Below are 25,700 nucleotides of genomic sequence, written 5' to 3'. Positions count from 1 at the left end.
ATAATAGGCAATTATTATAAAACAAAATTATTATTATTATTATTATTATTATTATTATTATTATTATTATTATTATTATTATATTCATGCAATTATCCAATCAGCCAATTATTTAGCAATAGTGCTAGTCATAAAATCATGCAAATACAAGTCAAATTTATCTCTGTTATCTACTTTATGGCTGTTGGTGCCAGGCTGTATTTTAGAATTTTTATTATAATTATTATTATTATGAATAGTAGTAGTTGGTAGAAGAAATAATATTAAAGTATCAATATTATTATTATTATTATTATTATTATTATTATTATTATTGTTGTTGTTGTTGTTGTTTTTATTGTATATCATTATTATTGTTACAGCCAATTTGATCTTTAAATTCAAAAACAAATTAAAATTTATTTGTATAGTGCTTTTTACAATTGACAATGTCTCAAAGCAGCTTTACAGAACATAACTTTAATATTTACATCAAACATCAGAATAGGAGGAAAAACAGTTATTTAACTCTGTTATCTACTTTATGGCTGTTGGTGCGAGGCTGTATTTTAGAAATCCTGGGATTCTCACTCACAGCAGACTTGTTTCCACCCGGTTTTCTGTGTGTCTGAGATGCTTTTCTGCTCACCACGGTTGTAAAGAGTGGTTATTTGACTTACCACACCCTTCCTGTCAGTTCGTACCAGTCTGTTCATTCTTTTCTGATCTTTCTCACCAGCCACAGAACCGACACATACCCAATGGTTTAGTATTTATCACATAAACACCTTCTGTGTATCATAAACACCAGAGACTGATGTCGCACAAAAATCCCAAAGATCCCAGAACACCAGTTTCACACCAACATTTCACCCCTTAAACCAGTTTAATGTGAATCCCAGTATGTCTCACGTGTATAAAAGTATATAATAATATTCTTCTTCTTCTTCTTTTTTTCAGGCTTGATTTTATTGTCTTTATGTTAAATTAGACTCTAATATATAACTTGGTATAAACAGATATTTATTTATATATAAAAAAAAATACATGACAGTGTTAAATGAAAACGAATAGATGTCTTTTTTTAAATGCATTGTTAAATGCACGCTATAAGTCTTAGATTAGTATAAATATAAAGTGATTTATAAGTATAATAATTTATTATCTGGAATATATATACGTGCAGTAAAATGGCGCTGTTCCACTGAGGCGCTGTGCCCCTGCTCTTATCCCTGGGAAACCCCGTGCAAGAGCTGCCAACGCCCGGCGCAGAGAAACAAACAGAGCGGAATACGGTAAGTGGAGCCGAGATCCGTTTATATCTCGAATTTCTTTGTTAATTTCCACGTTTGAGTAACGTCGTTAATCCCTGACACGTTCGTAACATCGTAGAAAAATCGTGTCGCTTGTCAAGAAAGTGTAAACGACCGGTTTTCGTCTTAACAAAGCCTCTCAAGTGACATCCGTTAAAAGTTAGCAGCATGCTAACGAGTTTGTGGTGACCGGTGAGGAAACCGTAGATTTGTGTTTTATCTACTTTGTTCGCGCGTCATAGTGATTTATTTATGTTGTAAATATAAAGAAATACGTCTCGAATGAGCTGATATTTGATTGCCCGTCAGTGTAACATCGTTACATTGGATAAAAGCAGGTATTTCTGTCAAATGCTAACTAGCTAGCTAGCTGTATAACGTAACTAGCCTTACCGGGTGAATCACCTGATTTAGCGTTCGGTAGCTCATTTTTAATTAACTTGTAATTAGTGTTTACTAATTTTGTTTTATTTAATACACGAATTTAGATGGTTACGCTAATTGATTCTGACAAAGTTAGGTAGATAGCCAGTGAAACAAAGTTAGCCTCCCTAATCATCATCGTCATCATCATCATCATCATCATCATGATGCTAACGTTATTAAACTTGATGTCTCGTTAGGAGGAAAAACTCAACTCTTCAGTTTTTTCCTTCCAAATAAATTAAGTTTAACTGGACATTTTATACTAAAGTAAATCAGTTTTGTTTTTAGGAGAAAAAAAACGCACATCACAATTTTTACTGAATAGTGTCGATGTGATCTATTTATATAATTAATAAAATAATTAATATAATTTAAACTAGAATGTAAACCAGGTCCCTGCCCCTAACATTAAAATATAAATTAAATAAAATATGAATTAAAATTGAAAAATCTATCGTTTTAATATATATTTGTAATTAAATATAGTTATAGTCATACGTTTATTTATATGTCCAATTTATGTAAATGTTTAATCAAATTGTTGTTTATTTCCTTCCACAGTAATTAAACTATTAATCATTTCCCTAATCTAGATTGTAAAATTTGATTTCCGGGAACAACAACAAAAATCTACACACATAAATTGTAATAAACACGTATTATTACATATATATGGAAATCGGGATATATTTACAACCATCGTTTAATTTACGCTCAGGGTTTGATGATGCGACAGAAATATTTCCATCTCGTGTACAGTTGAGTCTTAAGTTTACTTTACATTTTTCTGTTTATTTATTGCGGTGTCTTAATTGTGCCATCAGATATTCAGGATCTGGTACTATGTCGACATTTAAATGAGGTCAAACCTATAAATTAGTTTTTTTATTACAAGTAACCACATGGTTTATTTAAAAGATTTTTAAATAAAGGAGAGATCAGCAGGAAGGATGACAGTGGATATGTAGTTCTTAACTGGCTTGTGTGCTTTAGAGATTTGGGGGGGGGGGGTTTGCACAAAGCTGTTGCTTGTGAATTTAAGTTTTTAGAAAAAAAAATGACAGAGAAAAGGAAGTGCCCTTTTTAGTAAGAGAGCAGTTTTTGAGTGAATCTTGTGAATGTCTATCTGGTACATGTGTGTGTTTATCGTTGTGTAGATGGGCATAACCCTTTGCGAAAAGTGTTCTGCTTCAGTTGTGACTTTCGTCTCGTTCACCTCGCCCAAATTTCCTCCTGTGAGGTGTTGTGACTTCACAGGAGGTAGCTCTTCAATCTGAAATTTAACACATTCATACGTGAGAGTACTAAAAACCCAGGATGCAGGTTTTCAGAATGGCGACTGTCACACATCCTGATTTTTATCCTGCCGAGGCGGTCGCCTGATAACAATACCCACCCTAGTGACGAGCGAGAAAAAAGGGCTCACTTGGATGGACTCCACCAAAATAGCGTGAGGAGGTCAAGCCTGACTTCCGCAGGCTGCTGGAAGGAAATGTGTGTCCCTCCCTGCACTGCTCCATCTGTGGTTCTGCATCTGTACTCTTCTTCTTCTTCTCTCTCTCTCTCTCTCTTTCTCTCTCTCTTTCTCTCTCTCTCTCTCTCTCTCTCTCTCTCTCTCTCTCTCTCTCTCTCTCTCTCTCTCTCTCTCTCTCTCTCTCAGGCAAAAGAAAACCCAGCACAGACCTAGAGTGTCTCCTTATACAGAGTACAGAGAGAGAGAGCTGGGAAACACTTGTGATGCTCATTCTCTATCTCTCTGTGCCTGTCACAGCCTCAGATCTGTTCTCATGTCTCTTGTTGTCTTTCTGCAAGTGTGTGTGTGTGTGTGTGCACAGTCACAGCTGAACAGATGACGTTATGCCATAGCTTAAAGCTGCAGTGACCTACAATAAGGAAAAGCAGGAGGGGTAGCCTGCTCTGTGCTCTGATTGTTGTTCTGTAGTGATTTTAAATACATTTATAATGGACTAGATGCTTGGGAAGGCTTTCACCTTCATTTAGCCTTGATGTCATCAAATGAGCAGAGATTTTCCCCTTTTTTTGTACAAGTTTGATACGAGTCGGTAAGGGCGTATTCCAAACGGTCGATTAAGTTTTGATGTTACTTCAAGGTCCCCTCTTACAACTTTATTTTCTGATCATCATTATCATATGATTAAAAAAATCATAATAGTGGATTAATCCTATCTTGTCATATTCAACCTCTTGTTAAATGTAATATCACGAAGAAAACGAGCTTGGAAATTCAGAGATCATTGCTGCGTCTGAAAGTGTGAGAGTCCAGTTAACTAGTAAGCATTAAAACTATATGGCTACTATCATTTGAGAACAAACATAAAAAACACAGTTGAACAAGGCTGCTATCATGCTTGATATACTTCTGTTTTATGTCCACACTATTGTCCATAAGCTTTATGTCCGAAAGTGTTACACTCCCTTGATTAAAGGTTCAGAATTAAAGTGTATGATGCATGTTTCTGTGATGAAAAGCCTGCACTAGCACAGACCACCTGCCTCAAGGTGTTTCCTCCTGTCCCGTCACATGTCTTCATCATGTTACTGACAGGCGGACAGTAGTTTGGAATTACAGCTGTTGTGTCTTAAATGAGTTAAATTGTGTTCATCGTAGTGGTAGACAAGGAAATATTCAGCAAAAGGGAAGGTAGTTGAGCAACCACCACAGATTCAGTGGTCCTTGGTGTTGATTCTTCACACCTCAGTTGTTGTCATTCTAAACAGGCCATGCTCATTATAGGATGAAGAGGATCAGCCAGAAGCTTGAGCTCCTCTAATGCACTTTCTGGACAGAGTTAATTTTACGTGCAATTCTGTGGTCATGTACCGGTTTACATTGTACAGGTTCTTTGCTGTGTTTTCACCAGGAGCAGCCACGTCTGCGCATTTCTCCATTTTCCTCTATGCATCTTGTCTCTACTCTGCTTCATTTTGCCCGCTTGGACTGCAGGTTGTGACTGATGCATGTAGACAAAAAAATAAATAGAAGATTAGACATCACCCTGCTAATGGGCTTATGTGGAACAAACCCTGCTGGGGAAAAAAAAAATATCACAGTCATCTAGTGCTTATTTGTTATATTTTTCTCACCCACACGCATAGTTTATTGGTGTTAGAATTCAGATCGCATGATAGAAGCATTTCTAGAAGCAGAACGTCACGTGGTGTCGGACGTGCCGACTTAATATTTTTGTTAACGAAAGAATTGCTTTGTTTTAGTCACACTAAAACCAACAGTTATGTTCAGTTAATGTCCCTTTTTTCCCTTCATTAAGTGATTGTGTCTTTTGTGATTCTTTTATGTTTTCCAGATCTTGAATGAGAAGAGTGGACTGTTAAACTAAAACAAAGCACAGTTATGCAGACGATCAAGTGCGTCGTGGTTGGCGATGGAGCCGTTGGTAAAACCTGCCTATTAATCTCCTACACAACTAACAAATTCCCATCTGAATATGTACCAACGGTGAGTTGCACTCCGACACCCCCTCCCTCCCCAAATTAAATGTTTCTACAGAACTTAAGTGTCATTTAAGTTATTTTTAGTTTTCTATTGTGCACGATTATGTACAACTAATAGTCTATATTATACAACTATAGTTGTATATAGTCTATATAATACAACTATAATACAACTAATTATATATATATATATATATATATATATATATATATATATATATATATATATATATATATATATATATATATATTCTTTGAAGGACATAATGTCACCACTAGCCTTCAAGACAATCCCTATCAATTGTGTCTTATACGTGTGTGTATGTTTATATATAATGTGGTTGTTTTTAGGTCTTCGATAACTATGCAGTTACGGTTATGATTGGAGGAGAACCCTACACCCTGGGACTGTTTGACACTGCAGGTACAGAACATTTAGAAGACTAAAGATAAATAATGTTGTCAGACAAGATGGGGAGGAGCACCGGTGTTACTTAGCACAGGACTGCTCATCGTCATTGTTGTAGGAATAACAAAACTATGCGTCACTGAATTCCAGACGCTCTACTGGAAGGTGGTTTTAGCTGTGATTGTTTTCCAGACGCATGTAAAAGGACCGGAGGGCCCGCCATCGAGTCGTTTCATCCTTGAACTTCCTTTCGTACTTCCGTGCTTAGTTTTGTGTGTGTAAAGTATGTGGAAGTCTCTTGCTGGCTTCTGTAGTCAGGATTTGATTCCGATTGATTAGGTAAAAATCTGCGTGGTGACGGCGTGGCCCGATTTGGAAAAATATCATGTATGATTCCTGAAAGCACTTCTCTGATACTCAATGCTGCCTGATGTTAACTTTCAGCAGTACATCATCAGTGTTGCTTTTTTTATTGATTTATTTTTTTATAAAGGTGTGATGAGAAATTATTATTAATCAGATTCGTTTATTTATTTTTTTTAATTATTGCTTTTTTTTTTTTTTTTTTTTCCAGTATTGCTGCTTTAGTTGCTTTTTACTTCAGATTGCTATTATTATTATTATTATTATTAACCTGGAAAATGATAGCTGTGTTTTTGTAATATCTGTCTGCTGGTAATGTCACGTTTATACGACAGATTTATGCGAATATTGAATTTTTTGTTTGTTTGTTGAGGTCGGTAACTACTTGCAGCTAGAGATGGGCAATTTTATGAGCTATTAAGATCGTAAAATTGTCACAATACACTTTAGTTATTGCAGATTACTTTCACTTCAACGTGTCTGTTTTAATTAAGTGTGTAAAATTCTTTTTAATTTTTTTTTTTTACCAACGCTATTGTTTTGCTGTAAGTTTGTTAGCGAACCTGTTCTCTGTGTTCTTACCATGTATCATGGGAATGTTTTTAAGGGTCATCGTATGGTATTTTTGTCACATCACACATCCCTAATTGCACTGGTTCTTTTTAGTCTGGAATGTCCCCAGTATTTTAGAATGACAACATTCACTTTCCCAGCCCGTTGTACCTGTTTCCTGAGAAGTGTTTGTTCTGCATTCACTTGTCTTTTAGTGTTACCCATGACAGTGTAAATACATTTACAACGAGTGAGGGGGGAAAACCTCTTGATGCAGATTCATTTCTAGTTTTCTATCTGGAAAAGGTTCTGGAATCTGTTTTGTGATGAACAGAGGGCTTGAGAATGATTTCAGGAGCAGGTGCTTATTGTTAGTTATTCCTCCAGGTGTAAGGTCACTTATAACACGAGCGCACATGCATGCTAATGTTAGCCATGTCCGGAGTGTGTTGTGTTGCATCCAGCATCTGCAGCATTACAGCTCTGTCCGGTGGCTTAGTTTATGGCTCATGGCTTAGTTTTGCAACTGAAAAGAGAAGGAAAAGGATGTGACTCAAATGATTCGCTTCCTGCATGTTGAGTCAATTCAGACTCAATCACTTTCTCGCTACTCAATGCTAGAGTTCAGCTAGACCCAGAGATTAAGTCATGTACATGAGTAGATGCATGGATTTTTCCAAAAATTAAATTCAATCTTGGCTGCAGTTTGTGTTTTTTCGGTCTAGACTTAACCATATCATTTTCTTCCAACAGGTCAGGAAGACTACGATAGATTACGACCTCTGAGTTATCCCCAAACAGATGTTTTCTTAGTCTGTTTTTCTGTCGTTTCCCCTTCTTCATTCGAAAACGTCAAAGAAAAGGTTGGTCCTGCACTCGTCAGCATGATTCTTTCTCGATCCTTCTTATCGGTCTCCTCTTTAACATAAGAACATCTGTCTCGTTCTCAGTGGGTACCGGAGATCACCCACCACTGTCCAAAGACGCCCTTCCTGCTTGTGGGGACGCAGATCGATCTGAGAGACGACCCGTCTACTATCGAGAAGCTTGCGAAAAACAAACAGAAGCCGATCACTCCAGAGACGGCCGAGAAACTGGCCAGAGACCTGAAGGCCGTCAAGTACGTGGAGTGCTCTGCTCTCACGCAGGTAATCCAGATCTCTGTTATTTGGTTAAGTTTGAACACAATAAACTTGTTAGGATTTCTGCCGACCGTACAATTTTAAAGAAACGCAGTAAACAGTTTAAAAGAGTCATAAGCACACGGTCGTCGATTTTCAGATGTTTTTGATTTAAGAAGTTTATTTTAGAAGTTTTAATTAAGTTATTCATCGATGCCCATTACCACTTCTGCTTTGAGGTATCTTGCCAAGCAACAAAGTGGAAGAATCTGTACAGAGGCTCAGAGACACAGTTGGTTCATTCCATTGTGGTGTTTTGTCCTGTAGTTACTTAATTTATAGCGCTGAGACTTCCGCCTGTGCTTTTTTTTTTTCTCCAAGTTCGGGTTGCTGGGTGTTCTGGCACAGTTTGTATAAGCACAGAGGTGGACAAATCAGTAGCTCGAGTTTAGTTTGTGTCCAGCATATCAGGGTTTCATTTATAGTTACATTCACATGAGTTCCGTTTATATAGCAGCTTTCATGTGTTAATGGTTATGTACACACACACAAAAAAAAAAAGGAGGAAGAAGAATTCTGCAATGTAGAAACTCTAAACTTTGCATCAATATAGCTGCAAGTTTGCGAGCTGTGGGGGTCAGGCACTCTGAGCAAATGGTGCCCTAAGTCACCAACAATAACTGATGACAATTGAAACAAAACAATATTTTGTGACGATCAACTGAGCCGTACTAATTTCAGCTTGAACAAACATATCGTTCTTGACTGACAGCTGCATGAATTTAACTCTGCTTATGATCACGTTCCAAACCTTCTGATCGTGTCAAACAGTACAAACAACCAAAGATGATTCCTAAATCCGATTGATGTCTTTTAAACGTGACGCGATGTCCGAACACAAGTTTTCATAGCTGAGACGTCGGCTAAAGACTTGTTGACATTTGTCAGAGTTCTACATCTGTATCCTTGTTCGAAAGAATAATGTTCATGTTTGTGTTCATTTAACTTTGGCTGTATTAATGTTATGTTACTTGTCAGAGCTTTTTCTTGCCCACTGGGCTGATAAAAATATTAGATTTGTCCACCTTTAGTGTTTACAATAGTTTAAAGCATTGATTATTTTCAGCATGCAGTAAGCTGGTCATTAAAGTGTTTCTCATCTGATCCTGCTGATGTACAATATAAGTCAAATCTAAAAGAAGTATGAATAACAAATGACCTCGAGCTCTATGAGTTTTAAAACAGAAAATAGTTGTAAATTCACAAGTGACTCCGGCATCGGTGCGAGAGATTTTGAAGTGCGTCCCTCCTATTTCGTTTACATTCTGTGCTCGTGCGGTTCTTTGGTTTCCTTCCTAATCGCAGAGAAGACCGTCAGCTCTTTATGTTGCACTGCCGCTGTAGTCTAGCACTTTTACTCCCGTGACTGTTGTTCTGCTGTTTTTTTTTTCTTTCTCTTCTCGTCGTGTGTTTGCTGTAACTGCTAACCTTACTGCTTCTTCTTTTCCCTTCTTCCTCTGTCTTTGTAGAGAGGTCTGAAGAATGTATTTGACGAAGCTATCCTAGCTGCTCTTGAACCGCCCGAAACGCAGCGAAAACGGAAGTGCTGTATATTCTAAACTCTCGTTTTCTCTTTCTTTATTACGCCTAACTTCTCCCCAGATGTTTGCTGCTTCCTAGTTTACCTCTTTCTCCTGATTGCTAACAAAAGAAACTTGTCTTATTTTTCTTGCTTCATATTAATGAAGTGGGTTTTTTTTTCCTTCCCCTCTCTCTCTCTCTCTCTCTCTCTCTCTCTCTCTCTCTCTTTCTCGGTGTGTTCGTGCAATCATTTTTTTTTTTTTTTAAAGATTTTTTATTTTTGTTGTTTTCTTCACCTCTTGTATTAAATGGAGGTTGTTTTGTCTTCTCCGGTTGTGGAGAATTATTACTATTACCATTTTTTTTTTGGTTTGCTGTTGTGGTTTCTTTTCTTCTTCTTTTTCTCCCTTCCCCTCCAACATAAACCTGTAACACAGATTACAGCACATTCCAATTGTCGCTTTCTCATTTCTATTTTTTCCACTGTGCGAGAGAATGGGCGGAGCCAAAGAGGTAGACTGATCAAGCAGCTCAAACACGTTGCGCTCAAGTCTTTATCTTTTTTCCTCATCATTCCTTATTCCAATGTATTATTTTATACTGCAGTCACTGTATCATAGGAATTAAATTCTGAACATAATATTAAGCCTACACCTTGCAATCAGGTTCACCGTCTTGGGATTTACTTCTAAACTTGTGAAATGATTTGTGTCATTAATAAAGGTCAGCTCAAATCGACATCTTGAGTGTGTAGTTAATTTACATACCGGACGCGATGCAACATGGGTTTATGTTTATGAAGTATCTGCTTGAGCTTTTGTATCTGTGTGTGTGTGTGTGTGTGTGTGTGTGTGTGTGTGTGTGTGTGTGTGAGCGAGCATTTTAAGAGACTTTTTTTTTTTTTTTTTTTAAGAGCGATTTCTTTAAAACTTCTTTTCTTTGTGCATCATCTTCGTAAACAGTCGATATGCACGTTTTACGGCTCGCAGAGGTGGATTATCACATCATTGAGATCTCTCTCATCCACTAGGGAAGTGTTACTATAACGAAAAACCAGGTGTCCTTTAGAGAGCCCTGTCTCTTATGCAACACTCGATGTCTTCTGCACCAAACTTGGCGGTGTTGTCGTGCCGAAACATGGTTCCAGTGATGGGGAAACTTGTGAAGACATTTTATTTTAGATAGTAATCAAGGTTTTAAGCATGAGATATAGGTGGAGTAGGGTACTGGGCTATGAAATAAAAAATAAAAAAAATAACAGCCCAGGCGTGAAATCATGAAATCCTGCTTGTCTAAACTTTATTTATTTATTTATTTATTTATTTATTTATTTATTTATTTGTCTGTCTGTCTACCGGAGCAGGGTCTTGCTACCTCTTCTCACAGATCACCTGTTTTATTGTAGTGACCATGAGTTAATTTAAGCTGCTGTTTCTTTCATATATATTCTCTACCTCGGTTTGTATTTTGCATCCCCCTGACCAGCCCTTATGTGTCTCTGAGCTCTGTTTGTATCACTTGTCCACTTTGTTTTGTCACAGAACCACTTGTTAGTATGTCTGAACCAAACCAAGCCATTATTTCTACTTAAATTGTTTTTTTTTTTAAACGTCTGCATTACCCTTGAAGATGCGCTCTCCCGCTTTCTTGTTTCAGACTCCCTCAAGCATGTAAAACCCCATTAATTTATTTGTTGGTTAGCATCAAAATCCAGTGTCTGGTTTATTCCCTCATTTTTATTTTTTTTTTGTCTGCGTCAGTGTTGACCCACATTGAGTCTCCATTTCTTCCCTGCTTTGTGTCCACAGAAAGGCCTAAAGAATGTATTTGACGAGGCGATTTTGGCAGCCCTGGAGCCTCCTGAGCCCAAGAAGAAGCGTAAATGCGTGCTGCTATGAGCGCCCTTGTCTTTCTTTGCTAAGGCTGGCCCAACAGCTTTATACTCTTAAAAAGCAATGCCTAAAAAAAAGAAAAAAGAAAAAAAAAGTGAGTTAAAAAATGTTTTTTTGCTCTGCAATAAATATAATCAAAAGAATTACCGTACAAACACACACACACGGCTCAGATCTGTTTTTGAGCTCCCTATCATCATACCACAGATTAATCTAGTTTTACATCGTAAGCGTGTTATTTCACAGCAAACCGTAGAGACGTGGATGTTTGTCATTTAACCAAGTTTTTAATGGCTAATTTCTCACTGATGCGTGAGGTGAGAGCAGTTACTGGCATGAAAGGCATATGCTAGTAGCATCGCGAATCCTCCTGTGTAGTTGGAGTTAAACCTCTAACCTCTACCTTTACACTAGAATGACACCAGAAGTGCTTGAGAAAAAGAAAATACAAAAAAAAAAAAAAAAACCCCCAACTCTTTCTTTGCCAATATTTCCACGTCGTAGGCGGAACGAAAGAGTAACCATGTAAATAAGAGCGGATTATAATAAAGGATTTGTCGCACAGAACCGGGTTTTCTCACACAGGGAACTTTTAACAGTGTTAGCTGAACAAGCGGCGTGTCCCACTGCATCGCCAGGGACCACTGAAGCGATTTTTGTTTTTGTTTTTTTTTTCTTTAGAAACCTTGTAATGCATGGAGGTAAGCACCTCTGGTTTCCTTTACATAGGTTAAATACTTCTTTAATTAATAATGTAAGCTGACATGATGTAGTCTCCTGTTTTTACCACCCCCCCCCCCCACCCCCCCCCCCATTCCCCCCAATTTGTTGTCATTTGTTTTTCATCACTTGTGGGCCGGATCCCAGCGAAACACTGATCCACCTGTCATTTAATGGGTGACCAAAAAAAGTGATAATGGATCAAATTGAGCCCCCAGTTGCCCCTCAGTGACACCATGTTTACTACCATATGCGTTGCCCAGGTGGATCAATGTTGATCTGATTTCCTGTCGATTATCACCTGTTTTTTTTTGTTTGTTTTGTTTTGTTTATTTTGTTTCATTGTAAGACCAAATGCTATGTATGAAGTCTGTCCTTTGTACTGTATATGCATTCTTTTAAAGATTATTAAACTTGTACCTTAATTGCCTTTACATCGTTTATTTCTATTTGTCTGACTGATGTGGTCAGAGCCCCGTTTGATTATTTTAATCCCCCCAAATAATCTCATGTGGCATGGGGGTGGGGGGGGGGGTGGAAGAATGTATATTGAGGTATTTTCAAGACTAAGTGGTAATTGTATTTTCATTCGCTCTTTGTTGGTGGACACAAATTGTGAGTCTGCCGTATTTTAAATGGAAAAAAATTCCTTTTGCACCTGCATTGAGGTTTGACATCACATGGAAGAACATTTGACATCAAAACGCGAAGGATGTTCCTTTATTATTATTCCATGTTATTACCTTTATTTTGGCATTGTGCACACGTTGGGGAAATTGGGATGAATTTACGAACTGACATTGTTTTGTTTTTTTAACCCATTCACAAAAGGTTTTATTGACACTTAATAAAGCTCCCAACCTTCTTGAGCAAAGCAAAGATATATATTATCAATTTAGTTTGCCAAGCTTTTGAAAAATACCAAGACTATGGAAATCAACCTGCCACATCATATGTGTGTCAGCAGAGGGCGCTGTGTGATATGACATCAGGATTTGCATGAACATTATCAGCCAGGAAAGAAACCTGATTGTACTGTGGCCCCTGATTATAGCACATCTTGTGTGAATTCTGAATATTTTTACATTTTGGAAACGCCTGGCTTTTGTTCATTTAATGCAATTTGTTGGTGGGTGGGTTTGGAGATTCAAAAAGATGGCTGAATATATGTGTAAATAGTCATCTTGGATGCTTATCCAAGCGTGTGATGTGTTTGCGTTAGCGCTAGTCGTTTAAAATGGTGAGGAGACTCGAGCTATGGAACATGTTGATCCTTGTCAGTGTCTGTGTGTACTGTAGGACTGTATACGAGCATAATGGATGATTAGGGATATTTTGGGGCATTGCCCCAGTTCTAGATCAACATCACCTTCCTGATGTGTCGATGGATCTCCTGTCATCAGAGAGAAGAATGCATGTCGTCTCTTTATTTTTCCTCAGGTCAAATTATAACGATTGGGCGAGCTGCGATTTCTGAACCCGAGCAGAACGCCGTAGAGCTCGGCTCAAATCTTGGATGAGACCTTTTTATTTGACATGTTTATTTTGTATTTAGTCCGATTCATATAGCCAGATATATGCTGGTCTTTGCTGGAATCATAGACATAGTTTTTTGTAATTAAATTTGCAGGATGATGTCAGATTTCTGAGGTAGATCTACACTAATGGAAATACATTTCTGAATGTAGTGAAGAATTCTACCAGAGAGATGCTGCATTGAGACACAGTTCATCTCGTCATCTTCCACACGATAAAGCAATGTGGAGTTATGTTGAGGTGGAACTTAAGGTTTCTTGGAGCACCACATCAGGGTGTAGCAGTAAAAGTCTTGACACAATCATATGTCATAATAAGCAAGAAAAAAAGTCAACTCCACCAGAGCTTCACTGACTCAAACCTCTGTTTCCATCTTGTCTGAGACTCTCGGTTCATGCTTAGGTGCACATGCTGGGAGATTGACAATAGAGGGAAATCCCATTTACAGATGGAAAGTAAAACCAATAGACACATATATTGTGTTAAGCTTCACCGGTGGGGGGTTGGGACGTATTGAACTGACTGTACAGGGTCCCTTTACACATTCCTGAAGTGTCTTGGACGATATCTGTCAGCAAGCACTTGCTTTAAGTAGCCGCAGAAAGCGATTAATTATGTGGAATGGCTGGTATCTGTTTGTGGGTGTGGGTTAAAATATAGGTGTGGGCGACCACCTGCATGAGAGTCCTGGTTATCAGCATCGCTATCACCATATCACAATACAGGCTGCTCCCACTGACAGCTCAGCCAGGATGATGGGCATGCATGAAGTCAAGATTCCACGCTCCGGCTGTAAGAGCCATCGCCAGCTGTGCTATCGTCACACAGAGGTGAACTCTTACTTTCATACTGATGTTTTCGTGTTGCTGTTTTTAGTTTTGTTGATTGACTAGACCCAACTCATCCTTAATGCTTATGATGCGTAGATAGTTATTGTTGCCTGTCACATTCTCAGTTCTGGTTGGCCAGAAGGTTTTTCTAACATCTGCTGAAAAAGTTGCATTAATGCACTCGTTCTAAAATGTCATCATTCCTGTAGTAGCAACAGGACCCCCAGGCACTCGATTGATAGATGAGTTTGTATGATGAAGTCTGGAAAGAGTCTCCAGTGTCAGAGAGTGGACTTTAAGGTATCTTGGCAACATGTCAAACTACTAATGTACTTGTTGACAGTCCACAACATCAAAAGTAACTCATTAAAATGCATATAAAAAGTATATCGTTTGTTAATCATTGTTGTAATAATAGGCAAATTTGTGGTGTTAATGGAAATGGATCAGCTTCTAAGTGTTAAGGCACACCATTGAGAAACCGGTAGACCGGTTCTACGTCGTCTTCATCATTACTCTCAATTAACGCAGCCGTTCGCACACTACATTTTAAATCCCCGGCGGTGTAATTTGCAGCAGGATTGATGTCGGCCAGATCTACTGCATTCGTTGCACATACTCTAATAACAAATTCTCCCAGTTCCCAAAAGTCTTATTTAAACGGTGCATCGATCAGATAGAACAAGCCATTAGTCATCTAATGTAGCTTTAAGGACTTTTCATGTGGCTGCTCTGGACTTTTTTCTGGCCTTAATTTTAGCTGCAGTAGAAAAGACTAAAATCCAAAACAAACACTTTGACGTTTGTTTCTACCACGAGGAGTGTGATCTCTCCCTAAGGATGATTTTTCTTAATCACATCTTGTTTTAACCCTGCACCTCTGGGAAGCCCAATTAGGACAGAAAGTGCAAACTTAGGGCACTGAAGCGATTACGGAGCGCTAGGTAAGTCTGCAAATATCGCTAGCAGAGGGAAACCCGCTTTAAGCTTAATTGTGCTGTCAGTGGCATGTCAGGAGTAAGTCAGTACAGTGGGAGATGAAGTGTAGATAAGCCCCTCGTGCTTTGGAAAAGGGCTAAGGGAAGCATCTGATACCGTATAACAGTCAAAGCCAAACATGCTCGGGATTTGTTGAAAAGCGAGCCTGTGGAGTGAGACAGCTATGCGGCGATGAAATATCGCAGAGTCATAAATCAAAAAACCCACATCTCGCTGGCCCTCCCCTCCTCCCACCCTTTGGCCATCTGTGCCATAGCAACGCGTGAAGCCTGAACTTGGGAAGGCGCATACCTACCGTGGCTGTATTGTAGGAACACGCACGCTGTCTTTACACTGGATCGGCTAAAGGAATGCGTCGTATCCTGCTTTCGTTTATCTTTCGCTTCTCCGCACATGACACCAACAGCAATCAGGATATACTTACTTACTTTTATTACATTCATGCTCTTTTTTTTTTTTTTTTTTTTTTTAGTGGATTAAGTGTTTCGCTTTGAATGTTTATCTGGACCTATTTTGTGACCTGAAACAATACACGAGCACTTCATGAAAAACTGAAACATCTTAAAGACATTAAATTTCTCATTCGGTTGGCCCTTCATGAGATGCTCAAGTTTCTTTTGAGCATTTTGGCACACCCTGCTCTTTTAAACTAATGCCGAAATCTGCTAGCGCAAGGTAATTAAATATTAACGCGAGTCTGCTTTTACATCATGTGCATGCATCATAAGACTGTTTAATGTTATCCTCTGATGCACTGTTAAAATCACAAATGGGATTTTCCTTTTAAATCATTTAAATTCATTTTCAATGGGTGTGATGGTAAGAAAAGCAGACCGAGCCACAAGGCCTGTTCAGTGCATTTCTCACCCTGTCAGTATGTGGCTGTGCGCCAGCTTCGTCGTGAGCCTGAGCGCCCTCAGCACAACGGTCATGTTTAACAGCAGGGAAGCCAACAGTGACGAGTGCCATGTTTCACTGTGGCTTATTATGACAATATTTTTCACTTACCGTTTTGCGATACACGAGTTTCATTCACGAGCCACCTCCTCTGGTGCAGGATTCCAATCCCAACAGGTGCTCAAGGTGTCCGTGTTGACCGAGACGGTCGAGCACCCGTAAAACCAACACAGGGCAACTAAGCCCAAATTAGTGGTGCTACCTAGCATGGCACTGGTAGCACAGGTGGCTGGAATATTTCTGGGTGAAGGATTTGTGTTGTACGTATTCTCTTTATTACGTCTTTCTCTAGGATAACAATTTTGTAATATTTTCCACACCTGTGTTCTCAATCTTCTGGCCTGATGTTGGGTCATACATGTCACATTCCACCTTTACAGATTTACACCTGAAAGAAAAGAGGGTCCCCTGACACCATGGAGAACTTTGATCTGGAGAACCTTGTTGGCTCCTGGTCTACACAGGGACCAAAGAACCCGCACACCTCCAACTCCAACTACCAGCCTCTTAATTACCTCCTTCTCTTGGATTACAATTATGTAATAATCTTCCTCTCTGTATTCTCAGAACAGGGCATTTTGGGTTATACAGACAGCATCCCACCTTTTAATGATACACAGCAGCATTGAGTGGAACTTGGACAGGTTTCTGGGGATCCAGTTATGGGAATTTTAAACCTCCTTGGGGTTTTTTTTGTTTTGTTTTTTCTTCTCAGGGCCCAAAGAACCTGTCTGACCTCTCACCACTGTTCTGATTTATGCCCCTCATTGTATCAAATCTGGGCATGATATTGGATTTTACAAGTCACATACCACCTTTATAGGGGCACTGATAGGAACTTGGACAGGTTTCAGAGGTTCTAAACAAGGACAAATTTTGGATACTGCTCAGCTTCCTGTTTACAATGAGCACTCGCCATTTATTCTTCCTTTTGGGTTAAAAAAAAAACTTCTCCATATTTGTTGTCTCGTGAGATTTTGATCCCAGGTTGAGCAGATCACATCACAGATTATTTACAGGGTTGGTTTTAAGGAACTTTTAGTCTCCTTACTCCGTTGACAGTTTTGTCCTGAGTAACTCTCTCACCTTACACAACAATCCTGTGTTGCTCTAAAATTATACCGTTGTTCAAGCCTGTGTTCTTAATCACAGGATGTATTTACATTTACATTTACAGCATTTGGCAGACGCCCTCATCCAGAGTGACTTACTTTTATGTAGCTGAGCAATTGAGGGTTAAGAGCCTTGCTTAGGGGCCCAACAGTGGCAGATTGGTGGTCTTGGGATCAAACCTGCAACCTTCCGATTGGTAGCCCAACGCCATAACCACTAGGCTACCACAGGCCCATGTATTGGTTTACACAGGTATCAGTACGAGGGCACCTATAGGAACTATGGGCACCTTGTTGAGCTTTCTGTGTACTCAAAGCCCTATGAATTGTCACCTCCTAACAGCGTTCTCTTTATTACACACTTGTCTCAGAGAACAGGCTCGTAAGGTCGTCACACCCGTGTTCTCATCGGGTTGTACAGTACAGGTCACATCCTACCTTACCGTCAGTACAGGGACACCTATAAATTCCCCTGGTACCCTTACCAGTTGTCATACTTCCTGTGTCCTCATGGCCCTAAGACTTTGTCTCACCTCTTCTCACCCCTCCTTTTCAGGCACTCTTCCAGATTTGCCAGTTGCATCACTGTTCAGATATGTGGATTCAAATTTAGCTTCCACAGCATAAGCACATGGATTGGAAAAGGCTTCATATATCAATTCTTGATGGATGAGCCATTGTGGACGCATTCTTGTGGTTCGTGCTGAAACAATACTACACATTGAGGGATTGCCGTAGCAAAATCCGGGGGCTCGCCTCGACTTGAAATTCCGCAATGATTGTTTGAGACACCCACAATGGCATGTTTTTCAAAAAGAATGGAAATAGGGAAGCGTGAAAATGGAATTCGGGCTCACACTCGCACTTATTCACACTACCACTTTCTGCCACGTTCCTGAGAGGCTGTACACCGAGGTCTTTTAGTTTTGCATTCTTTACAACAGAAACAGAAACTCCACACCGGCACTCGCCTGGGATTGGATCCAACAGGATGGGGTTTTCAAGAAGCGGAGGATTAAACGTATTGTTTGCTACGTACATGCACAGGCTTCTCTACTCACTTTTCATAGTACAATATAGACTCTGTGTCTCCGGGGGTCTTTTAATGAGCTTGTCCTGGAATTTTAAAAATGACGTGTCACACGAGTAAATCTTCGACTCGAATGCGAAAGGCGGGGAGATTTCAGAGAGGAGATGCACCACCTTGTCATCCCAAAACCTTCACGATAATCGAGCGCCGTCGTTCAGCGAGGTCCTTGGGATCGAGTCGCGTGTTGTAAAGGCCTCGCTTGTGTGTTGCACAACCTGGTGCTTTTCGTGATGGGGGAAAAAATGGATAGTGGAGGGAGGGGGGAGGGGGGGACTAATGCAACTGTCATCACAAACAAGAAACATCTGTCTCATTTGTGTAACTTGTTTTCTTTTAATATGAGAAGTATGTCGGTGGAGATCTCGGAGTTTTGAGGCGAGCCTCGAAGGAGAGGCCGGGACACTTTGAGAGCCTACTTATCCTTTTTTGTCCCCCCCTCCCCCCCTTTTTTTTTGATTCAGGCTGTAAACCACGATTTGTCAAACGAGACGCCAAACTCGAAGTGGAACTCTCAGACTGAAATCTTCACGTCGTTCGGAAACGTATCGTACGTATCCGTCTACGAAAACAGCCACGTTCGAGTCTTACAGCTTCGCCTAATTACAGAAAGCTTTCCTCTCCGTAAACAAAGTCATATAAAAAGTAGCCTCTGATCTCGAAGACCCTTCATTGAACTGTACCTTGATAATCATGTTATGTCTCAGGAAAAGCCTCCACAAATATTAAATTACTGTGTGGTATTTCTGTCAGAGGCAGAAACAGGACCATTCTGGCTTGTATGGCAGGATTGTATTACAGCAAGCAAAGTCCCCTCACTTCTATGCACTTCCATACGACACCTCCGCACTCTCTTTTTCAGTTGTTTATTGGTGCTACCATATCGAGGTGACTTTAGTTATTCGATCCGCCGTGAGGAAAAGTAGTCGTCGTTGCCATCGATACGTCTTTAGGTAACGACCCGTTTGCTCTATTTCTCCAAATGAACAAAAAGCAGTCCCAGTTTATCAGGAAGAGAAAAAGACTCCACAGGATGTGCTGGTATTATGAGGATTTCGTAGCCACAGTGATGCCCCCCCCCCCCCCCCCCCCCCCCCCCGTTTTAATTTTGCCTACCAAAATATCAGACAACTGCCTCCTCATTTCAAACCGCCCCCATCCTCCAACCGTAATCCCGAGCTTATTGGAGCCAGACCTTTTTGAGAAAACCTGCTGTAAGGCTATAGACGTAGTTCTGGAAAGCATGTGCTCTTCAGATGCTGACTGAGCTTTGAGCATTTGAGCTGGAAAGAATTTATTAGGTATAATTGTGGCTTATTTATTTTATTTATTTATTTATCTGTCTAAAACATGAAATTTGTCTTCTCGGAATCTACGTCCACTTTTACCGCGGTGCATTTGAAGAGTTACAACAGAGACTCGCCTGTAAAAAAGGCGATATCTGAGTACTTGGCAGTGTCCTCCTGTCTCTTCACGTTGTCCTGGAGTGATCTTATGTACTGTGTGTCTTAAGCTCGGAGACGCAGACCGCGTCATCTTTTCTAACCGCCGTCTGCTCGTGCGTCGTGTACGAAGTGGCAACGAGTTCGTTTTAAAAACTGCGTGCTTATAAAAAGCTTCATTGGGGCAACAGCTGAGCCAGTGGTGGTGATGTTGAGGTGAGGGCAGAACCATGTTTAGTATTTTAGAGCACCAAACCACACGTACGTGATGGCCAACATCCCTCATTCCTGCCACATAGTTTCCATAAATATTTATTGTTCTTGGTATGACGGGTGCAGTCCAGGCCGTGTCACCGGGCAGCTGAGGGTACAAGCTGGACATGTCACGCTTTGACCTTTTCTCTCATTCAAGCTCCAAAAGTCTGACAACCAGTGGCATCACTTTCTAATTGTATTGATGAGTATCGTGTTCAGACGGAGACGATATCATTTAGCAACATTAGCGGGAAGCGTGTGTCTGGTTCTGTTGGACGTGGATACTGTCGAGTGTGTGTGTGTGTGTGTGTGTGTGTTGTTGTGTTTTATATGCATGTACTGTACACAACGGTAAAGGTTCATTCGCTAATGAAGAAACACAGCAGCTCTCGTTCTCTCGTCTTTCAAAAGGCATATATTTCATTGACACGTACATTCATATACAGTATAGTCCTCTTCAGTGTATAAAGTCTTTTACAGAGCTATGATTCTTTAGAAGCGTGGCGTATAGCAAAGAAGGTCGTACTACTGGAGGAAAAAAAACAAAAAACGTGGAATTATATATATCGTTTTCTTGTCTTTTCTTTCTTTTTTTGAACATGACTATAAATAGCTCAATCATCTTGCTTCATGTTTATTAGCAGAGGGAATGCTCTGAGATTTCTTTCTTTTTCCTTTTGCGTTATGTGCGTCTGGAGATGAAAAGTGCCGGAGTCAGAAAAACGGTCAGAAAAAAACCCAACTCGTAATATCGACGGTTTTAACACGGTCACAGATCCGCGCCAGCGACCCTGTTTTTCGACGCTAACTCGCTAACGACCGGATTTTATACACGACTTGTTGCAGGTCTGCCTTCTGACTTTGCCTAGTAACACGACATAGAAATAACACCATGAATTCTCATCTTTTCTTTTTCCCTACAAATGAGGAGAAACTCTTTAATACTCCTTAATATAAATTTATATATAGAAATTTATAGAAAAGACCAACGCTGTACATTACGTGTGAGTGATTTTTTTTTTCTTTAAAGCAGCATAAAATGTCCACCTCTATCTAAAATGCTGTTGACGAATGGAAAAAATAATATAGATGTACACCTGGACTGCATCTCAGTCTGTTAGATAATGTCCGTGACTCCAGATAAGATCCTTAAGCAGCATCGAAAGCAGGAGGGGGAAGTCTCCTCGTCTACTTTAACCATCCCAATGTTCACTTGTCCATCCATCCATCCCTCCCTCTCTCCTCCACCCTTATACCACTCCCACTGGAGCTAGTCACAATACAAAAAAAAAAAAATCACTCCGATTCCAATAAGTTAGAGAACAATATAAAAATAAGAAAGTAACCACACAAAAAAAAAAATGGAGAGAAAAATACTCTCAAGTGGGACTTGAAATAAAAAAGAACTCTATTTGCCCCTAAAATTGTGTCCCATGTATGACATGTTCTTTTATAACTGGATGAATGTGTATCTTTTATCTTCCCTGTTTTTTTTTAATCATTTATTCTATTTTGAGTCAAAAGAAGGAAAGAGGGAGTTTTTTTTCTCGCGCTCCGTTCAGTGGCGGAAAAAGCGAATGAAGGGGATCTGAAGGAGAGCATCACCGACACGTGTGCATCTCCACCATCTTGCGGCACTGTTTGCACTTGACGTAGCAGCACCAGTGGAATTTGCAGCTGCACCGGTCTACCACCTCCACTTCCTGCGTGTGGAAGCCTCGCCCGCAGCACATGAGCTCGCAGCCGTCTATGGCTTTCGAGGTCTTGTTGCAGAAGCGGCCCACCGTTCCCAGCATGCCCGGCGTCCGCGGGTCGTGCTCGCAGAAGTCAGGGCTCGGGTCCAGGTAAACCAGGTCCTCGTCCGTGTGCGGTTTGAACTGCGAGTTGCGTGGCACCAGGGCGCGGGTGGTGCCAACCTTTCGTTGCTCCACCTCTGTGGCGCCGTCAAACTTCTCCTTGATCACGTTGCCGACCTTGCGAAAAGGAGGCATGGCTTTCCAGCAGGTCTTCACCTCGCATGAGCCGGAAACACCGTGGCACTTACAGTCCACTCGCATGTGGTTCAGAATTGCCTGAGGAAGAGAACAGGAATGGATTTTACTACTCTACAGGCGTAACCGCGTACACGCATGTCACAGATCGTTTTTGCATGTATAATTTTTTCGCAAGCGTAATATTTCCTTCGGTTTGAAGTATCGTCTTTGTAAAACTGCTCTCCCAGTTTTCTGTCATGGATCTATTATTGTCATCAGTCCTAATGTCTAGTACCAATAATCAATACTTCTCTATAAAATGAATTCCCTCCTGTGTTTCTCCTGTGTGTCCATGTTGACGATCGAACGTCTTCCTGACGTCTCACTCCACAGTGGTGTTAATATGAAGCTTATAATGAAAGTAAACACTCAGGACTTTAATAATGTGTAGAGTTTCATCAATGTTTCTGTTTTTCTCTACAACACTAGAACTGATAGATACAGAGGAAAGTTCCAGGTTTATTTTCTCCACACAGATGTTTGTATCTTCAGAGTAAACGTTGATATCAAACCCATTTCTGCTCTCTGAGATGATCTGAGTGTTTTTTCATCTAAAAAGCAGCTCAGATTTATCTTCAGCTCTAATATTCAGTGTAAGATCATCAACAGAGGGAAAAACACCCGTCTGAAACACACCGGAAGAACGACAGAACAACAATCCTGACTCATTTTAGATCACAGACACAATATCAGCGGTTTATTTACATCGATTTGAAAACCTCCCAGAAGAGACTTTCCATTCCGCTGCTGGACAATTACAAAGGGTTAAACTAATTCTGTATCCTGACTAACCAGCATGAATAAACCTCTCTGGAATCTTAATTGTGTCAAAAAAGCAAATCTTCCCATGTTCAGATCAGGGGTTTATCTCGACCTTGAGGTCTTTGTTATATCTACAGTTTATCAGCATGATTCACACACTAATAATGTACGAGTATGTGACTTCAGAATTACTAATAATGATGGAATGCTGTCCAATTAAGTGCCCATGGGCCTCACCTTCCTCCCTGCCTCGTTATTATGGAGGTTCATTAGAGCTCGACTGGACGATTGCCCTTTGCCTCTTTCCCTGGCGTCCACGAAGGACTGGGAGAAGGCGACTCCGTAGGCGATGTTGTCCGAGCACCCTGACCACTGGAACCCTAGAGAGAGAGAGATAAAGAAAACCTCTCGTAAAAAATTAATCTTTGTATCTGGAATAACTTTTGTCCTTAAGCTAAAAGTCTTTTCCCTTTCATCGTACCCTGAGGGCTCACACCGTGCACGTTCCGGTCACAGCCGCACTTCTCCAGCTCCCCGCTGCTGCATGCCCTGGTCACCGCGTATGCAACGCTCGCAGCCGAGAGCGCGTACACAAACGCTGCTTCCCTTGTGCCTGTCACAAATAAAGCAACACATGACGTAAATCCACGGTGCAGAGAGATATCTCGTATACGCTCGACCCACGATACTGGACGATGAGCGTACCTTGAGTGACCACCTTCCCGAAAACGGGCATGGAGTCCAGCGTGGAGCAGTTCCACCGCCGGTTACGGAATTGGTACTGGCACTCATCGATGGCGAGCTGAGCTCCACGGCGTACGGCGTCCATCACTTCCACGTTGCGCTTGCAGATCTGCACCTGCCTCTGGATGAGACCTCGGAGCTTCTCGCAGGTCTCCTCGTCTGAGATGCTCCCCACCGACGACAGCTTAGCCAGATACCTGGAGAGAAAGAAGCGGGAATGAGACGAGCAAGCTCGGAAAACAAGACGGATAATAACGGTGCTGACCGTTAGCTTAAGAGACTACAAGCTACGTGTACATGGAATCTGTACAAGGAAAGTCTCATTTTTTGCTTGTTTACTGTGACGTATATAAAAAAAATTTACATTTGCACTCGTTATTTTCTTTGTTTTTAAACTTGCCAGCTTTCTGCTTTACCTTTAAAATAATATCATTCTAAAGGACAGGTTACGGTTTTTTAAATATAAACAAAATACAGATTAAGCCAAAAGGATAAAAAATAGATGCGCTCAGAATGGAAAAAAATCTTTTAAAACATTTTTTTTTACAGTGACGTTTAACAGCAATTACTTGTTAATTACTATTTAGCTAACGTTTCATTTTCAGCTGGTTGTTTTATGCTAATGTTTGCTAGCGGGTAAGTTAGAGATTTAACAGGAATCTGGATGTTTCACTAGAAAAGAAAAAATCATGGATGCTCCATTTTTTTTAGCCTTGATTACTTTTTGTGTTTATTTTTTACCTGAATAAAAAATAAATAAATAAATAAAATAAAAAAAATAAAAAAAACTCTAAACCGTAGCCTGTAATTTTGAATGTCCAAGGAAATCTTCTGAAAAATGTATTAAATACAAACTATTTACAGCATTTAGCAGATGTCCTTATCCAGAGTGACTTACATTTTTTTTTTTATATACAACTGAGGGTTAAGGGCCATACTCAGGGGCCCAGCAGTGGCAGCCTGGTGGACGTGGGAATCAAACTCACAACCTTCCGATTGGTAGTCCAGCACCTTAAGCACATATCTGCATATAGAATTCCGCCCACGGCGTTCCCATGAGCGAAATCCGAAAACAGAAGAAATCTTACTGCTAAAAAAAAAAAAAGAAAGAAAAAGAGCTGTACTAAAGATCTTCCAAAAAAAAAAACTGACCAAACAGAGCGTCTCAGCATCATTCCACAGGTTCAGCGACCCGTCGAAGCTGTCTGTTTGTTTTAAGCATCTGGTAAGCACAAACAGTACAAACATAAACACAGCACGGTGGAACTGCTGAGAAGTTCCTGGAGAGCTTATTGAAGAGTCGTGCAGACCGGGTGGAGGTGGAGGAGGAGGAGGAGGAGGAGGGGGGTCGGGGCAGCTAACTACAACTTTATCTCTCGCTCTCACCACAGGGGCAGACGGGTCACGGACACGGTGACACGAGAAAAGAAGGAGACGGTTGTGGCTTTGCTCAGACTCACGCTGGCTTCCAGGTCTCTCTTAAGAGCACCTTATAAAAATAGGTCGTTTCACGAGCTCGTCAGAAACACACTCAGAACTTCTCATCCAAACAAGTGTCTGCTCTGGGAACCGCTAGTGGAGAAGTCTGGGTAAAAACAGACGCTGAGAGAAGGAGCTCCGCAAACGTAAAAGAAGCTTAACGGCCGGATCGATCGAGCGGGTTTTAAAAAATCCTGCCTTTATGTATGAACCCGGATGAAGATTGATATCGTTCCATCTTCGTTTCTCACACGTGGTAAATCCACATGGCTGGTCACACAACAACAGATCTGAGCTGTCGACAAGAGCTAATTTTGTAGGCCAGGATCAGAACAAACACCTTCTCGTTCCTGAAGCACTCATCTCACCACTCAGCTTGACCGATAACCTCCTTTTCACCATCCTCCTCCTCCTCCTCCTCCTCCATCTCATCCACATCCAGACAAGTGGGGTGACATCACCGAGCAGACAGAAGAAGCTGAATCCGTCCTGATCTTATCGGTACTCGGACATCGCGGTGTTTATATATATATATATATATACACGTGCTCTTCAAAAGGGACAACTTTTTCTCTCCACGCGATGTTTCCGACCACGAAGCTTCACGTCGTCATCTTTGCTCTCCGTCCGCATG

General features: G+C 40.5%; 2 protein-coding genes across 4 annotated transcripts in view; one reads left to right on the top strand and one right to left on the bottom strand.

Annotated features, from left to right (window-relative positions):
• The first annotated feature begins 1,117 nt into the window (after window positions 1–1,117).
• cdc42 (cell division cycle 42) lies at window positions 1,118–12,264 on the top strand. Of its 3 annotated transcripts, none has more exons than XM_027168860.2 (6): window positions 1,118–1,274; window positions 5,045–5,196; window positions 5,544–5,616; window positions 7,270–7,379; window positions 7,467–7,664; window positions 11,027–12,264. In XM_027168860.2, exons 2-6 carry the CDS (start codon window positions 5,092–5,094, stop codon window positions 11,114–11,116), a joined length of 576 nt encoding a protein of 191 aa, XP_027024661.1. In that variant the 5' UTR covers window positions 1,118–1,274; window positions 5,045–5,091; the 3' UTR covers window positions 11,117–12,264. The 3 variants fall into 3 exon arrangements, with proteins under 3 accessions (XP_027024661.1, XP_027024663.1, XP_027024662.1); XM_027168862.2 differs by lacking the exon at window positions 11,027–12,264 and adding an exon at window positions 9,167–9,956; XM_027168861.2 differs by lacking the exon at window positions 1,118–1,274 and adding an exon at window positions 1,340–1,484.
• Window positions 12,265–21,600: 9,336 nt separating this feature from the next.
• The window catches only part of wnt4 (wingless-type MMTV integration site family, member 4), an 11,928-nt gene continuing 7,828 nt past the window's right edge, over window positions 21,601–25,700 (bottom strand). The window contains exons 2-5 of the mRNA XM_027168797.2: window positions 23,549–23,784; window positions 23,325–23,456; window positions 23,081–23,223; window positions 21,601–22,120 (exon numbers count right to left, since the gene is read on the bottom strand). Coding sequence (XP_027024598.1) covers window positions 21,650–22,120; window positions 23,081–23,223; window positions 23,325–23,456; window positions 23,549–23,784 — 982 coding nt within the window. The 3' untranslated portion in view covers window positions 21,601–21,649. The remainder of the gene's footprint in view (window positions 22,121–23,080; window positions 23,224–23,324; window positions 23,457–23,548; window positions 23,785–25,700) is intronic.

Source organism: Tachysurus fulvidraco, chromosome 2, assembly GCF_022655615.1.
Source record: "Tachysurus fulvidraco isolate hzauxx_2018 chromosome 2, HZAU_PFXX_2.0, whole genome shotgun sequence".
NCBI classification, from domain to species: Eukaryota; Metazoa; Chordata; class Actinopteri; order Siluriformes; family Bagridae; genus Tachysurus; species Tachysurus fulvidraco.
This window is presented reverse-complemented; position numbering and strand designations above follow the sequence as displayed.